At 40.3% G+C, this 25,581-nt stretch overlaps 1 protein-coding gene across 1 annotated transcript; it reads left to right on the forward strand.

Moving 5' to 3' along the window:
* The first annotated feature begins 7,351 nt into the window (after positions 1-7,351).
* On the forward strand, positions 7,352-20,756 carry SLC19A1 (solute carrier family 19 member 1). Its single transcript, XM_075180480.1, has 6 exons — positions 7,352-7,438; positions 8,395-8,651; positions 11,607-12,360; positions 15,330-15,522; positions 16,053-16,194; positions 19,755-20,756. Exons 2-6 carry the CDS (start codon positions 8,409-8,411, stop codon positions 19,935-19,937), a joined length of 1,515 nt encoding a protein of 504 aa, XP_075036581.1. The 5' UTR covers positions 7,352-7,438; positions 8,395-8,408; the 3' UTR covers positions 19,938-20,756.
* Positions 20,757-25,581: the final 4,825 nt, after the last annotated feature.

Raw genomic sequence — 25,581 nt, forward strand, 5'->3', positions numbered from 1 at the left:
ATAGATTTGTTTCACATGCTTTTAATAATTACTTTGAATTTAATATTTTTTACAACAATAAATCCTTATGTTTTTAAGCCCTTTTAACTTGCTTTGGCTGGTATATTTAATTTCAATATGTCTTATATTTCTTGTTATTAATTCACAATATTTATTTTTAATAAATATTTTTATTGGGTTTTGCAAAAGTAAATGTAAAATAAAAGAAAAAAACAAAGGACCATGTTTACATGAGGATCACATAAAAGCCAGTAACATAATATTCAACAGAAAACAAAAATAAAAAACATTGAGATGTGAAGTGTGAGGGTCTAAGGACCCTTAGGGGCATATTCAATTGTTTTTCCGCGCTGCGGGAAATTAAATTTAAACTAAAAGTAAATTATGATCAGCAAAAGAATACAGTTTATCAAGAATGTCAATAAAGAAATCCCTAGCATATGCAATTTGGCTCGTATTCGTATATATTACATAATTAATGTATATGTGACATTGCCTATTGACACATCAACTATTAAATATCTCCCCACCTGATCTGCTATTTTAGAGTGTGCAACAAATGAGTGATTCTTTTGTTTTTGAGTTATACGTGGCATAAGCTATTTCTATTTGCTTTTGCCTGTGCAATCATTCATACTCTTTAGGCAGCAAATAAGATTATTGTAGGAGCAGGGCCGTCTCTCCCATTCGGCACAACGGGCAGGTGCCCGGGGGCCCTGCAGCCCAGGGGGCCCGTCAGAGGCAGCGAAAAAAAAAAATCCTGAAAAAAAAAAAGAAGAAAATACTTACCTTGCGGTCAGCTGGCGATGCGGCTCCCTCCCTGGTCTCCTCCTCCGTGCTGCGCTCGCAGTGCATGTCGGGCGTGACATCATCGCGCCCGCCCGACATCCATTGCGGAGCGCGATGGAGGTGGAGACCAGGGAGGGAGCCCCTGCTCCATTGGGGTTTACAATCTAAATTCCTTAACACGCACACACACAGACAGACACACAGAGACACAGACTAGGGTCAATTTGTTAGCAGCCAATTAACCTACCAGTATGTTTTTTGGACAATGCAGATAAATCACAAAGTATCTGGTGTAATGAGTTGCATTAGTCCATTAATAGTAGGTATAAAAAAATACTGACACTCACATGTATCTGAAGATTTCTGCACACTGATTGTTCTGGTATACCTTCTAATAGCTTCTAGGGTAAGTGAAAGCTTAAAAAAAGGGAAAACATGGGAAATTAAAATTGGGTTGCCAGTTGTAAAATGTAGCCAGAACTAAATTGCTTACTAAAAATAAGTCCCATTATAAATAGCTACTGTGTGGACCTTACTCATCGCTCCCTCAGTAGTCAGGAATAACAATTTATGAGCCTCAAGCACTGACTTTGTGCCTAGGTGTCACATCATGCAGTAAGTGCAAATCCCTTTACATTAATTCTGGAGGTTGAGTCTTAGTCTGCCCCTATGTTTATAATATATATCCAGACAGACAGGACAGCAAGCATTCACAGATTGCAGGTTTTCGGGGCGCAGTATGAAGATAAATTATATCAGTAAAATATATACTTATTGATATGAATAAAAGGGTTCCTCAGGCTAGTCATAGGCCAATACTATAACTAGTTTTCATGGGAATGCCATATTCAAAGGCACCCGTTTTATTACTGAAACATGGCTAAGGGAAAATATATACTAGGAGCATCAGTCAACCATTCAGTGCTCAGCTCAGGAGCATGAGGGGGTGGGGGAGTAGTAATCTGCTTTACTCTGAAAAAACAAACCTTTCTCCAAAATAATAGACATTGAGACAGCATTAATCTTAGGGTACCCCAGATAGCTCATTCTGAGAGATTCCAATGTCTGGGTTAAAATTTGAGCTTCAATTGCGGAAGTGGTGATCCTTTGGGGGGTCACCTTGGACGTCTGCACTTGTCTTGTTGGTGTGTAGATGTGGTGGTTGCTGCCTTTACGGATTTTGGAGGGGTTCCTGTCCTGTTTACAATAATTATGCTTTTGTGGTGCAACGTGGAGTGTTGTGTCTTACTATGTTGCTGCCTGAGGGTTGTGGAGGTCTGGAATCTTTGCCCTAGTGGTCTTTATAATGTGTCTGTGGTTGAGAGAAGAGAAGAAAAAAGGGGGCTCATCTGGCCTTGGTTGTCTGTCATTTCTTGGTGTTGATATTTGGTAGCATTGTTGGTTGTTTCTTGCTGGTTTTTTCTTGGTTCTGTCTGTGGGAGAGAGAAGGGGAGCGTGGGGTAGACCAAGTGTGGAACCAGAAAGACAATTGTTTCTCAGGCGGCCTGAAGGCAATATCCTTTGCCTTCAGGCCCTCTATCACGCAACAACACAGTGAGACACAACACCCCACATTCCGCCACAGAAGAATATTTTTTGTAAAATTTGAGCTTGATCTTCTCCGTATCATTGTCTGAGGTGAGCATTGTACAAGTCATTACATCTGTAGCCCACATTGCCATCTGTTTTCCAGCGAACCTAGAAATCATTGATATAACACCAGACAAGTTTTTGGTCACACTGTTAACCTTCAATTTTTGGAACAACATTCAGTCGAACAAATTCCATAAAAACAAAATAATCAGATATCACTGTTTAAGACTGACTACCCAGAGCATAAATTATTCATACCTGACTAAATCCCTCACTCTTTACTACCACACAGGTTGAATTAAAAACATTGACAGGACACTGTAAACCAGGAAGGAGGTTCATAGAACAATGTAGTAAAACCCAACTGCACAGGGCAAAAAATGCTTTGCAAATAATTTAAGCCAGATGTAAGTACTGCTACTTTGCTGGCAAATTATCCACAATTTGAACTGAAATTAACAGTGACATCAAAAGGCATCCACAGGTCTAGTAGGGTAGCATCGAATTCACAGCTCCGTGGTCAAATCTGGTAACGTAAATGAAAAAGAAATTGCAAAAATCACAACTTAATCCTCTTAATCAAGCACATGTCATCTGGAACAAGACCTAGCAGATGATTAGAATATATTGACGCTATCAGCCCAGCAGTTGATAAAAGTAACACTATTTAGCTTCATACACTGACAAGTGAATTACGGTTTAATATTGGCCTGCTTGCCATCAAGGCTCTAAATACCGAGGGTGCAGTTTACATTAAAGCAGTTTTTATCACTCATGTAACAACATGCTCCCTTCTACCTCACTCAAGGGTTAAACTCAACGTGCCAACATTATGGAGCCTTATGCCATGCTGCACCCACACTCTGGACTTCACTGTCCTTCAGTTCCAGAAATACTCCATTCAGTGGCGCACGCAGGGGGGGTTTCTGAGTCTCCAGAACTCCCCCCCCCCTGCGCTAACTCAGTGCCCACCATAGCGGCACTGTCCTGTACAGCAGCCGCGGACGCTTCTTTGGCAGCGCCGCGGCTGCTGTATAGGACAGCGCTGCCGAAACGGAGCATGCGCAGCAGCTCTCTCTCGTGGTAGTTTTTTTTGGGGGTCGGGGGGAAGAGGAAACCCCCCCCCCCTGACAATCCTGCGTGCGCCCCTGCCATTAGAACTATTCAAAAACATCTGTTCAAACTCAACCAAATCAGAAGCCATCCCTGTAAACATTCCTCCTCTGAGGATAGGGCTCCTCAAGAAGAATTTCCACTACTCTTGGAAAACAATAGCTCTCCCATACTTAGGCATACAGATTACCCCAACTCTAGATAACACAATAAACCTTAATTTTATGGCTTTAATAGAGCAAATTCTTACATTAATCAATTTGTGGGCCTGCTGCGAGGTCTCCTGGCTGGGGAGGATAGCGGCCTTTAAGATGTCGATATTACCAAAAATGATGTATTTGTTTAGAACCATACCAGCCAACATTCCGAAACCTTTCATTTGTCAAACTGCAGTCGATTTTGACAAATTATGTATGGAAACGTAAACCCCCCCATATAGCGGGTTCTAGGATGTGTTTACCAAAGCAACAAGGTGGCCTAGCGTTACCAGACTTGCATAAATATCATACTGCTTGTTTATTATCCCAAATTAGAGATTGGTCCTTACCTGTAAACCAGAAACCGTGGGTTGACTTAGAGAGAGCATTGAATTCTAGGTTCCCCCTGGGAGATCTGATTTGGGTCCCTAAATCATGGCGCCCAACACCCGCCCTACTTCCAAAAATAACTAAAGATTCTTTGGAAGTGTGGGATGGGTATACTGATAATAGTCAGGATATCACGGTCCCTACTATGAATATCTCACTAGTGGCTATAGCTAAACTCATTCCGGGACTAGACCTTGGCTTCTGGATAGGGAGTGGGGCCATATTATTATCGGATCTGTTTGAAGACCAGAACTTACTCTCTTTTACTCAAATACGTAACAAATTCCATCTACCCGCCCAGGAATTCTATAAATATCTACAGATTAGGCACTGGTTTTCATCCATCTCAAGACAGGGATTGGGGATGTCCCGTGCCCCAGCCTTAATCTACACGAGACTAACAAAGGGCCCAACTAGGTCTGGTATTACTTTTTGGTACAAATGTCTCTTCCCTCCCCCTTCGGAAACTAAGACCAGAACCCAATTACAATAGGAAGTAGATCTTGATATGTCGCTTACTAATGAGCAATGGAAAAAAGTGTTTGTTAATACATTCCGAATGTCCAAATGTGTGAATCATTCAGAAATGATGGTGAAGCTACTTAATAGATTATACCTCACTCCAACCCGTTTGCATAAAATGAGGCCGACCCAATCCAAACTATGTTAGAGGCAATGTGGTTCACCAGGAGATATAATGTACATATTCTGGAACTGTACCCTTATCCGACCATTCTGGGATCAAGTGTTTGAATTAGCTAACAAGGTTACCTCTCAAAGATTAGATCCTGTCCCGAAGGTAGCCTTACTACAGTATTTTCCCCCAATTTCCTATGCATGCTAGATATGTGTTTTGCCACATAATGATCGCTGCAAGAGCATCCTTGGCACAAAACTGGAAGTCTCCAAATCTGCCCTTGTCGAGCAAAGTGGTTGCTAAAGTACAGTTTAGTTTCGAGATGGAAACGATGGGGATGCCGTATTCCTCCTCTCCTTCCTCACCTCTAATGAAGTGGTTTGCTTGGCATGTGTATACAACAGAGGGCGAGGGGGCAAGACAGGTCCAAGTCGACTCGCTACTTCCTCTTTCCCCGTTCTCATTGAATGAGCTTTCTTCAGGACCTACATAGATTGGCATAGGTAAATGACCCATTGCGAGTACGACCTCTATATTTTTGATGCATATCTGACATATAGTGTTATTAGGTATTTTTTTTGTACTATGTACTGTTACTCTGATATTGTGTAATGTGTTGCTCCCCACTATGTACCCCTCCTTCCCCTCTCTTTGTTTTGGCCTTCCCTCCCTCCCCCTCCCTCCCCCTCCCTTTTTTTTACTTTTCTGTACCCCTTAAACTTTGAATAAAAAATACTATTCTAGTTAAAAACATCTGTTCACCAGGGGCGGGCTGGGCCGGGGGGCAGGGGGGCACCGGTCCCCGGGCCGCTCAGAGTGACCGCTATTCGGGCCGCACAGGCGGCCGCATAATATGATACGCGACGCGGCCGCATTGTGTGTCATGTGATGCGGCCACCTGTGCGCCCCCCGGGCTGCATGTTGTCAGCCCGCGCCTGCTGTTCACCAAGTCACTGTGAGTTAATTATTATCATTTTGTAGTATTTCTTTATACTTTGATGAACAACAATCCTGTCATATTTTAAAGTCAATTTCAGTTTATAGCTCTCCGTCACAATTTTGACCCTTAAAAAAGTCTGTGCCCCCCAAAAGCATTCTATTGGATAATCAGGCCCTGATTGGCCCGACCCACCTGCCCATCCCCACCTTCTTACCTCGTGTGGGTTGGGAACAAGATTGTATCTTCATCTCCAGAGTGTGGAGTTGGACGGTGACATCATAGCCCAATGCCACACTCCCAGCCCAATACCACCGTGGAAGATTAGCAGTTGGCAGCTTCACAGGTAAAAATCTGATGACTTTTGCCACTTATGCGTAGTTCCCACTGTATTCAAATCCAAGTATATTTCAAGGTACGTTTCCATTTGAATCTGAGTGTAAGAACGCTCTGCTTACACAGTACTTGCCGTATGTAAACCAGCCAGGGGAGAATGAAATACCTGGATACCATGCTTCATGTTACACCAGTTTTAAGCATCTGGGCGTAAATTTATCAAGCCACGGGTTTAAAAAAAGTGGAGATGTTGCCTATAGCAACCAATCAACTTCTACCTGTCATTTTGTAGAATGCCCTAAATAAATAACTAGAATTTGATTGGTTGCTATAGGCAACATCTCCACTTTTTCAAACTGCAGCTTGATAAATTTACCCCCTGATTTGGAAGCTATCATTTTTATAAAATCACCTTCACTCCTACTGTACTATACAGCATAAATAAATGTAATAACAATATTTAGTTGGCCAGCGAGACATTTCTGATCTTTTTAAAAAGCGGGACACTGCTAATTACTAATAATATACCAGGAAATAATATTATAGACATGTTTCAGTGTACAGCTATTATAACTGTGCATATTAATACGCAATATTTGGAGTCTATACGAATAATGATCCAAACAGGTTTAATCAAACTGGGGCACACCAACTATTGTGGAACTACACGTTCCAGCGTTTACTAAATGTTCCACAATAGCTGGAGACCCAGAGGTTACCCACCTCTGACCTAAAGCACTGAGGCTACTGAGACTACAGGGTACTATGGAGTACTACAGATTACTATAGGGTACTATGGAGTACTACAAAGTACTGCAGGGTACTATGGTACTACAGGGTATTGCACGGTACTATGGAGTACTACAGGGTATTATGGAGCACTACAGTGTACTACAGGGTACTATGGAGCACTACAAGGTACTATGAAGTATTCCTGGGTACTACAGGGTACTATGGAGTACTACAGGGTATTATGGAACACTACAGGGTACTATGGAATACTACAGGGTACTACGGAGTACTATAGGGTATTACAGGGTACTATGGAGCACTACAGGGCACTATGGAGTACTACTGGGTACTATGGCGTACTACAGGGTATTATGGAGCACTACAGGGTACTATGGAGTACTACTGGGTACTGTGGAGCACTACAGTGTACTATGGAGTACTACTGGGTACTATGGAGCACTACAGGGTACTATGGAGTGAGCCACAGATTGCCTTCCTCTGTTTAAACACTGCCCGAGTCACCGCTCTGTTTTCACGCAATGTAAACTAAATGTCAATCTGCGGCTTCATCCCGAACAATAAAGTTGTGTTCACTATCTAGATGCATGCTGGGAGATGTAGTCACTCCAGGAATGCCGGGTAATGTAGTTACAATGTGCAGGAGACCGGAGAAGGGACATTTTAAAACGTGTTTGTGACAGAAAGAGACAACAAGTGAGTACACGCTGTTACATAGCGCAGTGACAAACGGGACAGCTAGACTGTGATTAGCCCGGTGTTTGACAGCTATCACTCGGCTGTCCCTTTATCAGAGACCGGGCAGTGTGACAGTGGTGCACAGATATACTGCTGAAATAACATGGAAAATTGGGGATGTAGACAAAAGATGAAGACACATGGGTGTGAGCAGAATAGGGGTGTTAGGGTGAGTACATTGAAGAGACAGCACGGGACGTGATAGACAGTAACTACAATAAGCATTTAAGTGAGGACAAGAGATTGGATGGGGGGGGATCTGATGAATGGATGGAGAACAGAGGGTCTAATTGAGGATACTCATATGATAAGTCCGACAAAAAGTGCAATATAATTAATTTCATGATTGATCTTTCGGTAACTGCAAGTACCAAACAGAAATGTGTTTGCATAATCATTTTGCAGTAGTTGTGAATGCAAACAGAGCATTTGAACTATTCAACCAGTATATGTTTTCCCAACAAAATAATAAGAGTAATTTGTCTACCATAGGCATGCATAGGTGCCAACTGCAATTTCACATGTTTAACTTGATCTCATTTTATTTAAACTCTTCTGACTTTTCTGGCTCACAGAAGTCAGACAATGTGTCCTTTTATGATCTGTTTCATGTTGCTTATACAGATGAGTCTGCAATTGTCATAAGTAGACTAGACAAACTATTGACCACTAGAACTTTTGTAGTATTTTTATTATTAGCAAACAAAAAGGTTATTTTATGCTCCGTAAAGGGGAAATGTATTTTATCGTGACAATAACAGTGCCTAAGAATTATTCTGGCAACTACCAAAGGTCAGTTGTTGTACGTTCAGGAAATAGTCGAGATCCATTTTGATGACCCTGAAGCAGAAGGAATAACAATGCGTCTTATTTTATTGAGATAGGTATGAAAATCAGTATTTGTATTTTCACAGGGTTTGATGTGGAGATGGCTCCAGACTGTGAAAAGAATGATAGTCTAGAACCTCCAGAGGAAGGGGAGGACCAGTCTCCTGTTGAAGAACCGCAGACTCCTTCTGAGGACCAGCCATCTCCCCCGGAGGACCACAAACAATGGAAGTGTCTGCTCTTTTACCTCTGCTTCTATGGCTTTATGAACCAGCTGCGTCCAGGAGAAAGCTTTATAACCCCGTTCCTATTAAGCCCAGAAAGGAATTTTACAAAAGAACAGGTAGAGTATATAACAGAGAGACCTACTCAAGATTTTTTTTTAGGATCCATGAATATTTAATCAAGGGCTCTCTTATCCTTATCCTGTTCCTCTTGTCTTTTTGTATGAGCAGTATCTGCAGATTTTCAATAAAAAGAGGAATAAGTGCTTGGCTTTTTTTCGGTATCCCTGGTAATCAAACTCTAGCCTTTTAAGTGTTGTGGTCAGCAAATTCTGGCTAAAAGCCCTTAATGAAAACAAACCTTTGGTCACAATTTCAGCAGTGTGTGGAAACACTTAAATCATTTAATAACCTAAGCAAATAATGCAGGTTCCGTAAGTGGCTTAGTATAAGAAACAGTTTTTTAGTCTGTTGACTGACAAGTTAACTATTGTACTTCATAATGTTGTACAGATTTTAATTACTTGACTTCTCTAATGAGTATTATTTATTGGTGTGTATTATGATTTTCCTTATTGAGGAATGCTATAAGCAGAAACTGCTGTGAAAACATGTGAACTATAACCTTTGTTCATTCCTGTAAACCAGACTTCAATCATCTAGCCACAAGCTTATGAGTTTAAGACACGCTGATAGCTATTTGTTAAAGGGACACTATAGCTCAAAGGTTTGCACTCTTGTATGAAACAGCATTTTAGAAAGACAGATATTTGTGTAGAATAATATTGTTACATTTGGTGTCTTGAGATAATACTTTTAGTTTCACACAACATACTTTGTGTGTCAAAGATATAAAGATTGCCTTCTGCAGCTATGAATACCAAAATATTACAGGCTAACTGTAAAAATAAAAAAAATATTTTTAATCAACATCCCCTAGCTTGCAAAATTGTTTTTTTTTTCTTGTCTGACAACTGTCAGAAAGGGCTGCACAAATAATACAGTGTTATTTCTCTGAGGAGAGAAATAACACTGTCCATTTTCCCAAAGTGCAGGTTTGTACTAAGTGGTTTGAAGCACATTAAGAGTACCTGTCACTTTTGAGTTATTGTAGTGTTTATATATTGTCAAGAGCATCATGCAGGTTACAAAATAAAGTCATATGATCGCTCTGCTTGGGGGACATGGTGTATATGCAAAAACGGGGACTAGTGAGTGTATTAATATGAGTACTGGTCTAAACTCCCAGACAGACTCCTTCTATCAAGGATCCACTGATCAAATGGAGGGTGTTTTAATAAACTCAATAAATACGCATCTTACCTAGTGCAAATCTGTAGTAACTTAGAAGTGATAGGTCCTTTTTAAGGATGTGAAATTGAAAAACAGTGTCAGTTTGTGCATTAGTATATTGCTGGAATACCATAAAACAATATCACCGTCAACAATTATTTATTAATATAGCTAATTCCGTAGCGCTTTACAATGGGGAAGAAACAGTAATACATGATACTGGGTAATACAGACAGAGAGGTAAGAAAACCCTGCCCACAAAGCTTACACTCTATGATACACACATTTCTAATGCTTATACAAAGTTTTGTACTTTTCTCTCCTCCTTAACCGACTCAAAATGGTTATGTCAACTGAATGAAATGGTGGGAAATTGAGAATTATATGTCTGAGAAACAAGAAAGAAAATAGAGTTAATTCCAACAGACAGTAACTTTTAATGTGAAACCTCCTCAACTCAATTAGGCCAGTATGACCTTTATGCACTGTGGCATTAAGTCTACCAATGTCTGGAATTGTGCAGAAGGGATTCAGCACCATTTTTCTACAAAAAAATCAACTGCGCCTTGTTGATGGGGGTGAAAAACAATGTCTCAGCTTCCAGAATATCAAATAAATGCTCCATTGAGATCAGATCTGGTGACTGAGAAGACCATGAAATCTGGATAACGACAGTGTCATGTTTAGCATACCATTGGACAATGCCTGCTTTGTGTATGGGGCTATTGTCATCCTGGGAGACACTCCTCCCATCAAAATAGAAATGCTGCAATATGAGATGAAGATCATCACTCAGTATCATTAGTAGTGATTAGCGTTGATCTTGCCTTGTAAGGAAATGACTGCACTCAAACCATGTCAGAAAAATGTTCCCCAAAACATTATGGAACCATGAGAAACCTTCACTGCTGCAAATAATCTCTTGGGGTCCTAGTAGTTTTATAGGTTGGCTCCACGCATGTACTCATTCATTTGTCGAGATAATGGTGATTAATGATTCATCTGACCATAGCACCTTCCTCTACTGTTCAGTAGTCCATAGTCTGCTCTTTTCTCCACTGAACTCACAAAACTGTATTGTCAGGTATTATGAGCAGTTTTTTGTATTGCAGCTATGCCATCCTGCTCGGAGGAGTTCTCATCTGACCATTTGTGGTGAAACTGGGTGCTCAGACCATAGGTGGAAATTGTCAGTCAGTTGAACTGCATTTACTTTTATTGTTTCAAGTTAATGCACAGCTATCATGATCCTGGAGTTTCCACCGCCTATTGCACTGATGTTTTTCCATAGCAGATCTATGCTGACATGACCTTAGACACGGATGCTTGTAAAAAGTTACCAAGTTGAGCTATTGGTCAAACTAGATGCAACAATCGCCTATCATTCAAAGTCACTGAGGTCTCCTTTAGCAGCTATAATAAGTATAATTTTAGGTAACCAGGGTAGTACAGCAGTTTTCTACATGACCCTGGCCATGCTAGGATGTTGGTTACTTAATGAATGCATTTTTTTCATCAGAGCTTTGTTAATCCTTTGATATATTTATGGTTAATAAGATGTACTATGTTATGCATTTTCTTATGTTTGGACTGGCAGTACTTGTGTCTCCTTCTCAGAATCTTTGTTCCCTTATTTCACATAGCTGCTGCTCCAGTCTCTCACCACCCTCTGTCTTATCTTTCTTTGGCTACCCTCTTCTCATTGTCTTGCCTATTGTCTATTCCGTTTCCTTCCACTTGGTTCCTCCAGTATTTGACCTTATTTTCTTTTGTCTTTGTAGGTCACCAATGAAATTACTCCAGTGCTGAGCTACTCGTACATGGTTGTACTGGTGCCCGTTTTTCTTCTGACAGATTACCTCCGCTATAAACCGGTTTTAATCCTGCAGAGCCTCAGTCACATCTCTGTATGGTTGATGCTCATCTTTGGTAAAGACGTAATTACTATGCAATTCATGGAGTTTTTCTATGGTATCACCATGGCAGCCCGTGTGGCATATTCCTCATATATCTTTTCACTGGTCTCTCCTGCCAGGTATCAAAAGGCAGCAGGATACTCCCGATCCGCAGTGCTTCTTGGGGTTTTTGTGAGCGCTGTGTTGGGACAGCTTTGTATCACGCTGGGAGGCGTTCCTTTCCAGACTCTTAATTACATCTCTCTAGGTTTCATGGTGTTTGGACTGTTTCTCACCTTCTTTCTGCAACGTCCCAAGAAAAGCCTCTTCTTTAATAAAAACATTACTAAGCAAGCAAATGGGGTTCATAAGTCTGAGCTGCAAAAAATAAATCCTGAAGCCAAAGTTGGAGGGCTGTGCCCTGAGTGGAGAGAATCTGTGTTTATCCGAATGCTCTTAGAACTGAAAGGCATTGTCCATAATCCCAGACTACGTATCTGGTCCCTATGGTGGATTTTTAACTCTGCTGGATACTATCTTATGCTGTATTACGTGCAGATTCTGTGGAACGAGATCTACCCTGCCACAGACAACCGCAGGGTATACAATGGGGGTGTTGATGCTGCTTCTACATTTCTCGGTAAGATTGCCTATTCTGAGTGGGAAAAAAAAATATTAATAGGAATGTATATCTCTCTTTTACCTTGCTGCATGATGTTATAACTCTGTGAAAGGTGTAGACAACATACTTTATTTATTTACATCTGTTTAAAAATAGACAGCTCTAAATGTTATATTTTCATGCATATTGAGAAATCTCATGTTGCACATTGCCCTTAATTTCAGGAATGAATAATAGCCAAAAATAACCACAGCACACCTACTTAACTCATCCCAAAGTGCCCCCACATGCCACTCATTTGCTCAAAAATTCAGCCACATCCATTCAGTCCCTCACAAGGCCTCCAATCACACATGTACTCCCCCAGATGCCACTTAGGCCTCCCCACATGCCCCCAACATGCCACTTATCATAATTTATTTATATAGTGCCACTAATTCCGCAGCGCTGGACAGAGAACTCATTCACATCAGTCCCTGCCCCATTGGACCTTACAGTCTAAATTCCATAACATACACAGACAGACAGACAGAGCGAGAGACTAGGGTCAATTTTGATAGCAACTAATTGACCTACCAGTATATTTTTGGAGTGTGGGAGGAAACCGGAGCACCCGGAGGAAACCCACGCAAACAAGGGGAGAACATACAAACGCCACACAAATAAGGCCATGGTCGGGAATCAAACTCATGACCTCAGTGATGTGAGGCAGAAGTGCTAACCACTAAGCCACCGTGCTGCCCGATGCCTCCTTACATGCCCATCAGACATCTCCCATATACCTCTCACACCTACTCCACTTTTACAGCAAGTTCTACCTGCTATTGCTCTACATTCTGCTGGCAGAGGCAGCAGGGAGAGCACACTGCACGCCCTCCTCCTCCTCTGGTATGCTGCGTGACCTCCCTGCGATATGTATGGGGAAGTCACGTGATGCCAAAGTCAGCTGCTCCCATTCAGTGTTGTCCTCTGCTTGATAACAAAGCAGATAATAAGTCGGATCAGGACATGTATAAAAACTGGTGCACAGGGAAAAGATGGTGTTACTAATAGCAACCAATCAGATGTTGGCTCTGAATTTCTAAAGTGCACTAAAAAAGCAATAGTTCAAATCTGGTGAATATTTCACCAGTTTTCAGACATGTCCCCCTTTGTGTTCCTGCGTTGCTGTTGCCAACTTTATTTTGGTGTGTGGGTGTCTTACCACACAATTGTCAGAATGCAGCATGCTGTGTTTTCTTTTCTTGCTTTCCCTTAGCTGTTTTTTCCCGTTTCAAGTCTAATTGAAAACACAAATAATATACGAAAAACATTTTTAAAGACATGTTTATTGAATAATTGCTGCATTCATTAGAAAGCATAAGAATGTGAGGATATGAACATACCTTAATGTCAATCTCTTCTGCTAGGATTCCAGAACACCTACCACAGGTAAGACAGTCTTGTCTTACTGAGCTATAAATACTCTCAATGAGGAAAACTTGTTGCACACTTAATGAACTGAAAAGTATTATAGATTAAGAACATAATATCCAACCAGAGCAGCACAAAGGGGCATATTCAATTGTTAAAAAGTTCCGCGGTGTTAAAACTAGTACAGTTAATACAGTAAAATCCAGCGAGTAAATTACCGGATTAACTGGTTTTCCGCGCACAATTACCGTAATAACGGTAATCGTTATAAATAAAGCTGGCTGTAGGTGGCCGGATAGACGCATAGACATGTATAATTAAAGAAGAGCTCACATGCCAACCTGTACCTGGGGCGGTGGGATCATTCCTCGATTAATCTGTACCATGTTGTCGGTCAATACCTATGGGTAGGTAAGAATTGTAGCCAGCATGAGATATTTAAAAAAGAGCCTGAACTATTACAGTTAAGATTTATTTGGGAGAGGGTACAAATAAAAACAATTGAGCAGAGCTTTGAAAAAAGCCAAATTAGTGATGGATTCCTTTTGATACATGGTACTGCAGTGTGCCAAATACAGCTTTCAACGTGATGATGACAGAAGACTCCTAAAATACAATTGGGATGTTCTGAGTGAGGATCCAACTTAACAGTTGATACCTCATAGCCCACCAATTACTTTTCATAGGGGGAATTTGATGGGTGACATTATTACAGACATTATAAAGGGGATAAGAGAGGAGATCCTTGTAAACAAAGGGAAATCTTTTCTTGCAGCACTTAAAACTTTGGTGGATTTAACAAACAGGATAATAAGATTGTTCTTAAGATAGGTTTTTATCTAGTTATGTTAAAGAGGGCTAGATACTATGTCCTAAACATAGTGATTAATATCCCAGGCTGGAATTATGTCCTTTGGAGATACGATAAAAGCCCTGATGTGATAATTATCATTAGTTATTAACTATTGAGAAGTATAACCCACATCACAGCTCAAATGCATCTTTTATATGATTGGTGTTGGATTTCCGTTTCAGTTTTTGGCCATTGTAAGACTAATACTTATGTACTGATCCCAAGTTGCATTTTGCTACAGATTGCTTGTTATGTGAAATGGTATGTTGCCATCTACCTTTTAGTTTTCACCACTTACTCTTTATTTTCAACTGGACTTGACCTATCAACAAAAATAATGTTTTTGTAGTTTTATCTTACTGTTTTTGATATAGTAACACTTTTTCTTTTACAATGATCGTTACTAAAAGTAGTCTCGAATTAAGTACAATCATACCACTAGGAAATATTTTAGTCCTGATGTGCTTGTGCAGCTGCCCAATATTGAACTAATATTACCCTCACTAAATTTAAGCCAATCATTTTTGCCATGTATCATTTCTCAAGCTTCACATGTCTATAGTAGCCCGTTCCTGCATGAATGTATAGACAGTGAAATGTTTGAAAGGAGGGTTATTCATTCAGTGGTAGATAATCTGCTGGAATATGTGTCATGTATACTGGGATTATACAGTTTGGACACACGTTGGTGTTAATGACATTGTTTCTGTTTGGCCTCCAGGAGCCATCACGTCATTTGCTGCTGGATATGTGAAGATTCGCTGGAGTTTGTGGTCAGAACTGGTAATTGGGTTAGTCACTGCTTTGCAGGCCGGACTTCTCATCCTCATGAACACAACCACAAATATCTGGGTGTGTTATGTGGGTTATGTCCTTTTCCGCAGTTCATATCAGTTCCTGGTTCCCATCGCCATGTAAGTATCTTATTTGTTTTACACATGTAGGTAACACTTACAACTATTTTCAGCTATTTAATGTAAGGCTGGACAAACCACAGGAGCCAGTTACCCAGCTTGCTCAAAGAAATAATCACTGCATGTGCCTAACTTTTGGGTGGTCAATGGATGCCGAACCTCTAAGGTTACCTAAATATTTTTCTGTCTCCTGAAATCTAGATTATTTTGGCCTCCTTGGATTACAGCTTGCCTTTGATAGTAGAAATGCAACAGTGTCTGAAAAAAACTTTGTAATGGATAATTAAAGGAAAATTCAGGTTTGGGTGAAATTCTCAATGTACAATATAACCCCAAACGTTTGTTGCACTGGAGCAGCCAGTTGTCACCATATAGTCTAAACTCTGGACCCCAGTAAAGAATTATTTTAGCGCCCGGCTGTACACTGTGAATTTTCGGTTTCATGTGAAAGGATCATTTAACTAATTTAGTCGCCATTTATTTCATCATGTCACACAATCCTGTCCAATAAATCTTTTTATCTGTTTAAGTTTCCAGATTGCAAGCTCTTTGTCCAAAGAACTTTGTGCACTAGTGTTTGGAGTTAACACTTTCTTCGCTACAATCTTGAAAACGATCATTACCGTTATTATTGCAGACAAGAGAGGCTTGGCTCTTTCTGTGCACCCACAGGTAATATAAGAGTGAATGTGCAACAGTGACAGGAATGTTTAACGATGTAGAGAAACATTAATAGGTTTCATTGCTTTTTATGAGGTTCATCTATCTATGTCAGTGTGCTTAAGGTATCTGCGTTTGAACATATGCTGCACTGGTTTGTTTGTGTGTTATGAAAGCCAGTGTTTGTATGGCAAATCAATGTCAGTGTGTATGTGTAATATATGTATACATGTTGTGTGAGACTGGAGCAGGCCTGCACTTATATGTACCCTGTCTCCCACAGTTTGTACCCACCCCTTGCCCTCTTGGACTAGTATGCTCAGACTTATGTGTAACACCCAAAACTCCCCACAGACCTCAGCACTTCGGTTAATATACATCGGAACAACATCTATTTAATATGTTGTGACTTTACAGCTAGCCAATAACAGTGGGTGTTCCACACAGCTAATACAGGGCATCTCAGCGTCAGACTTTCACCTGGGTCTGTCCCCTTTACCTGGGTGCTTTCCCAACACCAACTACCGACCACCAAGCAAAGACACTTAGCCGTCCTGGAGTATACTCATCATTTCAAGCATCTGCAGCACAGCTACTTTGGTTGATGTAAAATAACAATCACATTTATAACTGGTAGGTGCCACTGATCTGCAAAACAGGGATCATTCACATGCTTGTTTTTGTTGGGTATAACCTTTTGTGCTGTGTGTTTGGATAACAATTATGGGTCTCTAGCCAGGAATGGTTTTGCAACATAAAGTTCTTTTTATTTGCAACAAAAATAAACTTTCACTGAAAGTCATAAATGAGGCCTCCATAGAGAGTGCTGACTGACTTATCCAGCCCTTACTACTCACAGGTGCAACTAATCTGCTTAGCAGCCTCTGTCTGCTGTTGTCTCTCAGTCTCTGCAGACATACATAGTGCTCATTAGGGCCTCTTCTAAGCTCTCCCAGCTTCCCTGTAGGTCTGTACTCCACAGCCCTTCACTCAGCCTACTTCTCAGACCAGGCTGAGCCTCTTCTCAGGCCTCCTGCCTACCATACACATATGCCTGGGCTCTATCCTGGGCAGCAAATAAGATTGGTCACATATACTCATCATCTTGTGGGGAAAGTTCCTGGCCTCCAAGGCCAGAACAGGTGGCCGATTAGCGCCATTTTGCCTGTGACCACCACATATCACAACCTCTGGGGTAAACGACTTTAGGATGAGTCCATTCATGTCGAAGTCTCTCTCCCGTGACTTTCTTTCACCTACCCTACTGATTTTTCTGTCATCCGGTGGTGTCATTTTCCATCTTCCTTCGTGTTTCTTGTATTTGGATCCTGGGACTTCTGCAGCTGTAGATTATCCTCTTACCTGGTTGCTGGCACTAGAACACTATTCTTCCAGTTCACACTCATTGGTTCACTTTCGCATCTTTGCTGTTATGTGTGGAACTCTAATCTTCAGCTTCGGAGCCACTTTTATCTTTTCACCACTAACCATAGTAAGGAGCCAAAATGAAGGGGAAGGGTTAGTTGTTTGTTTCTTAAGTACAGACAACACGTAATAACTTTTATTGATATCTGTGCGATTGACTTTAGAGTGTCCATGGTAATGGTCAGCTGCATTTCAGTTCCCATATGCACAATTAACAGCTGCTCATATTTATGGTCATAGTTTACAATTCTTTTCACTTTAGCAACTTCCCTCATAATGATGGTGAGGCTGTGTTTCTTAAGCCTATTATATATTACTGCTATGTCTTCTCTATTGGCATTTTGCTGACACACTTTTATTTCCCGGTACCATTGTACTAGCACTTCATTTTCATATAACTTTCTTGTTTTGTTCCCTGGTGCAGACACTCTCTGGTTCTGCTCGCTTCCTTTCTGCTTTTTTCTTAGCAGCTTCTTTATTATGATTTTTGCAACCTGTGTCCAACATCCACAAAGAGATTTAAACGAATTATAAACCTTGTTCATTTACAAATTAGACGTTTCTTTGTCATCAAACAACAATCATGATCAGTCTTCTTACTGACCATCTTCTTCTGTATTTTATCTCACACACACTGTCATGCCCAGAGGTATCCTCCTCCAGAGCTTTCTAGACCTCCAGCTTCATCCATTTCATTATATGTTGTTTGAGACTTTCTCGGACTGCCAACTCATTATCAGAATCCTCTGCACATGATGAATCTTTTGTCATACCAACATTTTCTTTGGCAGTTTCTTGGGAACAACAGGCTACACTGTTTCCCTGGAGCCACCATCTTGTCCTCTAGACAGCTGAAGGCTGACCTTTTCCAAGTTCTCTTTCGCCAGTCTTGTCTGCTCCAGCTGCTCAGACAGGTTCTCAAGATCTTGTGCATATTAAAGTAATAGCTCATGGATTTAAGCTTCATATATTTCTCTCCAAGAGCTCTAAACACTGCAAACATTCCACTTGTGCAACTTCAAATCTTGTTTCAGTAATTTCTTTTTCCCATCTCACACATTTGAGAGTTTCCATAACTTCCTCCTGAAGCTTCAGTTCTTCACTGAAAAGCATGTTGAGAAGTCCCACTTGAACAGAGCTCACCATCTTTTTAGTGAGCACTTCTATCTGGTCATGCAACAAACTGTTCGGCTTTTCCAAATCTTTGTTCCAAGGCCGGTTGTGGCACACCTCGTCCTTTAGCATACGTTCTCTCTCCTGCCACCTCTTCCTTTTTTTTGCGTGTGGTAGCAGCATTGGCCAACTGCTTCTTGGCAACCATAAGAGCTTCAACATTAGATGCATGAAACATTTACTCACACTTATACTTGCTTTGTATCTCAGAAGATATAGTTGCTTGCCCTTGACAATCCTGTCTTACTTCCTGCTCATTGTTTACAGCAGTAGTGGACCTCTGAAGAGCAGCTGGGCCTTCAGGTTGGAGACTGATTAAACTTTGCCTGAGCTGCAACACCTGTTGCTCCATGTTTTCAATAGCTTCATGCTTTTCATCATTAAGCTTCTGAAATAAAAATGAAGCCTGAACATGTTTGTTTTATCCTTATTACCTTTATTGTTGGCATTAAATTCTATCATGAATCAATTCTTCTAGTGGATTTTAATTTACTTTGTTTTCACTCGTTTGTTCCAACAAGAAGGCTTTTGCTACATTATCTTAATGCCCTGCATAATTGTATGGGCTAATCCTTTTTGTTCCTGCTTAATGCCTGATATGATTCAAGACAGCGGGTACAGAGTGTTCCTCTGTGTCTCATCACTGGGTTATGTTGGCATGCCTTGTGTATATCAGTGTATTTTTCTTTGGGATGGTGTAGTTACACACTATATCCATATATTGTTAGACAGAACATGCTTTTACTTTATTTGCATTGGTTTTTTTAGAATAATGTGTTGCAGTGGTGTAATGTGGTATTGTATGCAGTGTTGTGCTAGTTTGACATTGTTATACGCAGTGAATGTGCAGTGATTGGCATTGTTATACCATTCAATTAAAGAATGATCAGTGCTGCACAAGAGTGACAGCTGTACAACATATGTGGTGAGGTCGTCTTCCAGGTTTTTTTAAAATGACTTTTTTTTTTCTTTAGTTCTATGTTTATTTTGCCTACTTTACGCTCCTGGCTCTGGCATACCTTGTAGCTGCTGCTGTGGTAATCATCAAACACAAGCGGAAGGAGCGTATAGAAGCGAATGACAAGACACAACCAGAAGCAACCATTGATCAGAAGGTGGTGACTGATATAAGTTCTAGCATGGAATCCCATGCATGAAGCAGTTCCATTTCCAAACATAACTAAACAGTATTCCAATATTAGGACATACTCAAAAGCTGAAAGCAGAGCTATTGTCGCTAGGACTATATCTTTAGGAATAGTGAGACCGAGTTGTGCTAGTGTCAAGGTACAAATTGTACATGCTGTGAGATCTTGCCTCTCATCAATATAAAAGAGGCATATGTAAGAGTGGCTGCTTTGAGCCTTTCCCATCTAGAATCATGAACACTGGCTTGAAGATTGAAAATGAGTGATTGAATCCATTATCGATTGACCTAAGAAGAATCTCAGGGATATTGCTTTGCCAAAATGGCAGAAGTTTTCAAGCTTGGATGTTAACAAACAAAGTAGTTCATAGAATAAGTTTATACACTTTAGAAAACATTCTCACTGCACCATCTGTCCTAGGAGTTTACTTTTGGATGAATTATGAATCACTGCAGTTTGAGAATTGGAACTCTGAGTATAAGAGAAGCTATATTGGAGGTCTTCCAAACTTATACTGTAGTTCTCTTGAAGACCAACAGTTTAGCTTTAAACTGTGAAGAGACAAATAAAAGATAATTTATTGTCTCATTCATTATTTCATTAAAAGAATTTTAAAGGGCAGTATTAAGCTAAATTATGTCAGGTATAAAATAATGATGGGCTCCCTCTAAGGGAATAAAAGTGCACTTATAATTTGTATTACTGTATATATATATACATTGAGATGTGTGGTTGATAAACACCTTTTTTCCAGCAAAATTTTCTGTGTGCACTTTTTTCATATTCGCTGTAACTTTGGACCAAAATAAATACAGAGATACAGAATTATATATGTGTGTGTATCAGTTCATGGTTTTGTTTTTTGTTTTTTTTCTTATCTTTTAGCACAGGACACACACACACACACACACATGGACATACATAAATACGATAGCGGGCTACCCTTCCACCAAATGCTCTAGGAGATGTTTTCTTTACTATACTATCCGCACACTAATATTAGTGTATACAATATATTTACACTGGTTTAAAAAAAAATAAAACTTGTATTTTTAAAATGAAAGCACTTACCCTGGTGCCTAGTGGGGTTTGGGATAAATCTAGCAGTATTGCACCACCGATCCAGTTCCTGTTTGCGGAAACCAGAGAGTAGCATTGCTGAGGTTCCCCAATCTTGATGGCATGCAGATGCTGCTATCCCATCACCCACCACTGGGGAAAAATACAAACAAGTTCATCCGGATTACCCAGCAAGCTCTTTAAATCTGGAGAAATAATGTCCCCAAGTAACGCTGTGGGTGATGTTTCCAGCCAGCCTGATCATGTGGGGTTGCCATGTGATGCCCCTGTCGCTAGTAGGAAGCCAGCTCCATTGGTTTGTAGTGACGACCTAATTGTGACTGACACCATCCTTACAGACCTAGTAGTGCCAACATGACTCCTGTATAGTGTCCTGACCTAGTAGAGAGTGAAGGTCACAGGAGGGCGCTCTGGGCAGCTCGGCTCTCTGTTCTGTTCCCGGAAGGCATGAGGCACCAAACTGGTCCTGGACTTTCAGGGATGGATATGGGTAGTGTGACCTGGCGTAAAGTTCTAATGTACAAACAAATACTGTTTGAAGTAGCTTAATGGGACTCTGGAGCAAATTCAACATGCATTGGTAACTTCGGAGGGGGAAGACTGAGAGCTCTGCCTGCCGCCCCTACATTTTGAAAAGGCCTGGTAAGTGTTCCAGTACTGGAGGCACTGAAATGTAACAAAGCTATTTGTTTTGGTGTAGTCTGATGCATCCCAGTATAGACTCTAATATTTAAATAAATCAAGGAAACGCCTGCCTCCTGGGAGTCCGAGGAGACAAAGTGCCACACTGGAACCCTAAGAGAGACAGCTGTACTGTGGTCTTGCTCCCAACACCTTGGATCCAGCGTCGGCAGGCATGTGGCATTCTACTCTGGAGAGGAGATCTTGAAAGTTAATTTGGGCAGAAGACTTAGTGAATATGGTTCCCCTAGGCATGCCTGGACAACCTGTACCATGCCAATAGGTGGCAGGGTATGGTACTTCTAGTTTCACAACAGCTGGAGAGCCACAGGTTGGCCGGGTCTGCCCTAGTGGTCCCAGCCTCCCCTTTGCTCTGGCAATGTGGGGCCAGGGGAGAGAACACCTCCCCTTGCCACCGATGTAATGTTATCATGAGGATCAGTTGGTCAACTGTTTTTAATTTAAGTTAGAGAATCAGTTGGGACTGGTTAAAGTGCTTGATTACTTCCTGCCAACATGTGTGTGTAAATCTATACCAAGGGAAGAAGTTTGGAGGCGGTGGCAGTGATTATTCCGTTACAAGTGGGGGCACCACACTGGTGCACTGTTGACACTAATAGCAGATTACTGGCAGTAATACAGTCTTTAAACCACCTGACAGAGAGGTGAAGTAAGCCAATTCTGTCATATATACAGACCTAGAGAGGTATTAAGTGATCACATCTCAAGGGACCATTTGGATAATTTCATACTCCTGGGCTTGATCAAACAACTGAACATATGCCAGTTTTAAAATATTGTAATGAACTTATAAGCACACTTATACTTTATATTCCTCCCCTTCGGGATCATTTAGTCACGTGCTTAAAATTGTGGCAAATCACTTAGAGAGCCCCCTCCTGCAGGTTATAGGAGAATGGCCTGCTCCTCTGAGAGACCTACCCAGAATTCAGGAGTCTCCTGAACATTCCAGGAGAGTGGATCCCATGTTATAGGGATCATGTTCATCAGTAGGCACACCTCTTTTATGTATTAATAGCAGGAATGGAAAGTTCACACTGAGATAGAAAACTATTTGCACATTTAAAAGGATAGATTGTGCAGACTGTCAGGAGTGTAGTAGGCTCTATGAGTAAAACTGATTTTAATTAATTTATTTTGAGAATGCAAAAGTGATTCAAAATAGCACATCCACTTGTTGAACCGTTTAGCACCATATGGTTGAAAAGAGCAAAGCTTGTAATATATTAAAAGGCAAAATAACTTAATGCAGTATGAGGCCTATTTTTGATACTAAAAAGGAAGAAATGGAAAAGTGTTTGAGTTGAACCATTTTGGTGGATTATTATATGGCCCACCCATACAAGGCTGTATTCCAGGAGTTAAAATACCTCAAAGAGGTGTTCCGCTGAAGTAGAAATTGGAAATTAGTAATCCCTTATATTCCACTTAACTTTGTAATGGATGTTGTTCCCCTGCCAGTTACTTCACTATGAGCCCTCTTGCTTTGCACTCGCACTAAAATAGTTATATTGAATACATGATGTGTATTAGGCAGGGATCACTCTACTTACAACATTTATTTTGCCGTTCATGTCAGCACTGGATACTGACACATGTTTCATTCCTCTAATCCTGGAGGACTAGAGAGGTAGGGGGAAAAGTTGAACTTCATCAGAGGTACATGAGTAGCTAAGACGGCATCAGACTTGTTAGGTTTTGTGGCTATCTGGTTTATCTGGTTAGATACTAGCTTCATTACACAGCTCAGCAATACCATTGATAGTAGCAGCAGTTCCGTCGGCATATAACTATACCTGAGTGTTTATTGGTGGCTTTCTTCTTAAAATTGAGATATCACAGGTCTTGGGGCAGGTCAAACAAAACTAGCAAATTATACTTCTTTGGGAGCATGTTATTAAGTGTAGAATGTTGTCAGTAAAACAAATGGGTACAAAATCTGTTATTTGAACATTTTTGGGAAGAGCTCACTCTTTATAGTTGAGCTAAACAGTTCCCTTCAGGAGGCAATTCCTTATCCTGGTTTATTTGATATTTGGCAAACCAGGTCTGAAATCTTATTTTCCTATTTCAAACAGAAAAAAAAGATGTTCAATAGAAAAAAATAAATAAAAAGTTGTTTTATCATGCAGATGTTTTCCGATGTGTATTTTTCACTTTTTTTGTTCAATTCTTTGTTCAAAAACCCCATATCTCTGTCATGCCATTGGGGGACACTGCGATACATTGGTGGTATAGTAGGTGAAATTGGAGCAAGGGCACTATAAAACTTTAAACTGAAGGACAGCTCCTTCCCTACTATGCCCCTCCCATGGGAGCCATCTTCAGTTTATTTTAAGTGCCTTAGGAGTAGGGCATGCTTTTAAGGCTCTTGCCCTGAATTTTGGATTTTAACTTTTATTTTTTTTATTCATTATTTTATTTTCCCTTTTTTGTTTCTTTTACATTATTGATTTATTTTTTCTCTTAGTGTTGGGTTCAGGGATGCCTCCCCAGGAGTGGATAGCTCTCCACTCTGGGTCCCTGAGCCGGGTTGAGTACTGTTACAATTGGCCACTAGAACAACTTAAAAAAGAAGCCTTCAGGCAATTAAAAGATAAAACATGTTTTAAACAATTATTGTTTAATCCCACCACTAACTATCTGAGACAATATGAAAGATTGATAGAGGAAGCATATCACAATTAGCACATGGGCACAATTAACAATATCAATTATGATTTTTTACAGTGTAAAGAACCCATAACGCTAACATTCTATATTCTTCCCAAAATACACAAAGATGAAGTGTCACCACTCTGTAGACCTAAGCTATCAGGAATTTGGAGCCTTACCGAACAGGCTAACATATTTTTGGACACTTATCTAAGAAAGTATGTTACATGCTTACCATCCTACATGAAGGACACTATGGATGTTTTGAAAAATCTAGATGATGTAGTATTAGACCCAGCCATCTCAGAATTTAATGACTTCATACTGAAACTGCTGGAATTTCTCTTGACTAGTAATTATTTTACATTTGATAACAGCTTTTATTTACAAATACGAGGCACAGCGATGGAGGTGGCATGCACCCCCACTTACGCCAACATATAGCTCGGGTGGTGGGAGAGAGAATTTGTTTTTTTTGGATGAAAATATCTACTATACAGACCACATCAGAACATGGATGACATACATTGAAGATGTTCTTATAAAATGGGTAGGAAAACAAATCACTTCTTGAAGACTTCATCATGAAGTTAAATACAAACAATTTTCACTTTCCACCAGTACTTCGGGGAATCCCGAAGGGTGAATTCCTGAGGTTGAGGAGGAATTGTTCAGATCTAGAGACCTTCAAATCAAGCTGATGAATTGTACGTTGGAAAGAAAGAGGAAACAGCAACAGACACATAAAGCAATCAAGAAGAACAGCAGGACAACAAAATATGAATCATCTCATATTTCCTAGACCCAAGAACACTGATAAAAAGAATGAAATTCGATTCATTGCTGATTTTAGTCAGGGTTGGAGAGAAATCCCTAAAATTTGACATACACATTGGAACATTTTACATACTGATGACGACTTACAATACATTTTGGGTCCAAAAATCAATATCAGTTGGAGACGAGCCAAAAATCTTAAAGATGTATTAGTACACAGTCATCTTACCACAGACAAAGAAAAAAAGCTACAATTACTGGAACATATTCTTGTGGAAATTGCAAAGCCTGTCAACACATGACAATAAGACTTCAATAACTGATACAACAAAGATCATATAATAAAAAAAACTTTTTCAATTGTAATATGAAGGGAGTAATTTATGGTCTTCAATATCCATGTGAAAAAATATATGTGGGAGCGACTACTAGACCTTTG

The sequence above is a fragment of the Mixophyes fleayi genome, chromosome 7 (genome assembly GCF_038048845.1).
Source record: "Mixophyes fleayi isolate aMixFle1 chromosome 7, aMixFle1.hap1, whole genome shotgun sequence".
Classification (NCBI taxonomy): domain Eukaryota; kingdom Metazoa; phylum Chordata; class Amphibia; order Anura; family Limnodynastidae; genus Mixophyes; species Mixophyes fleayi.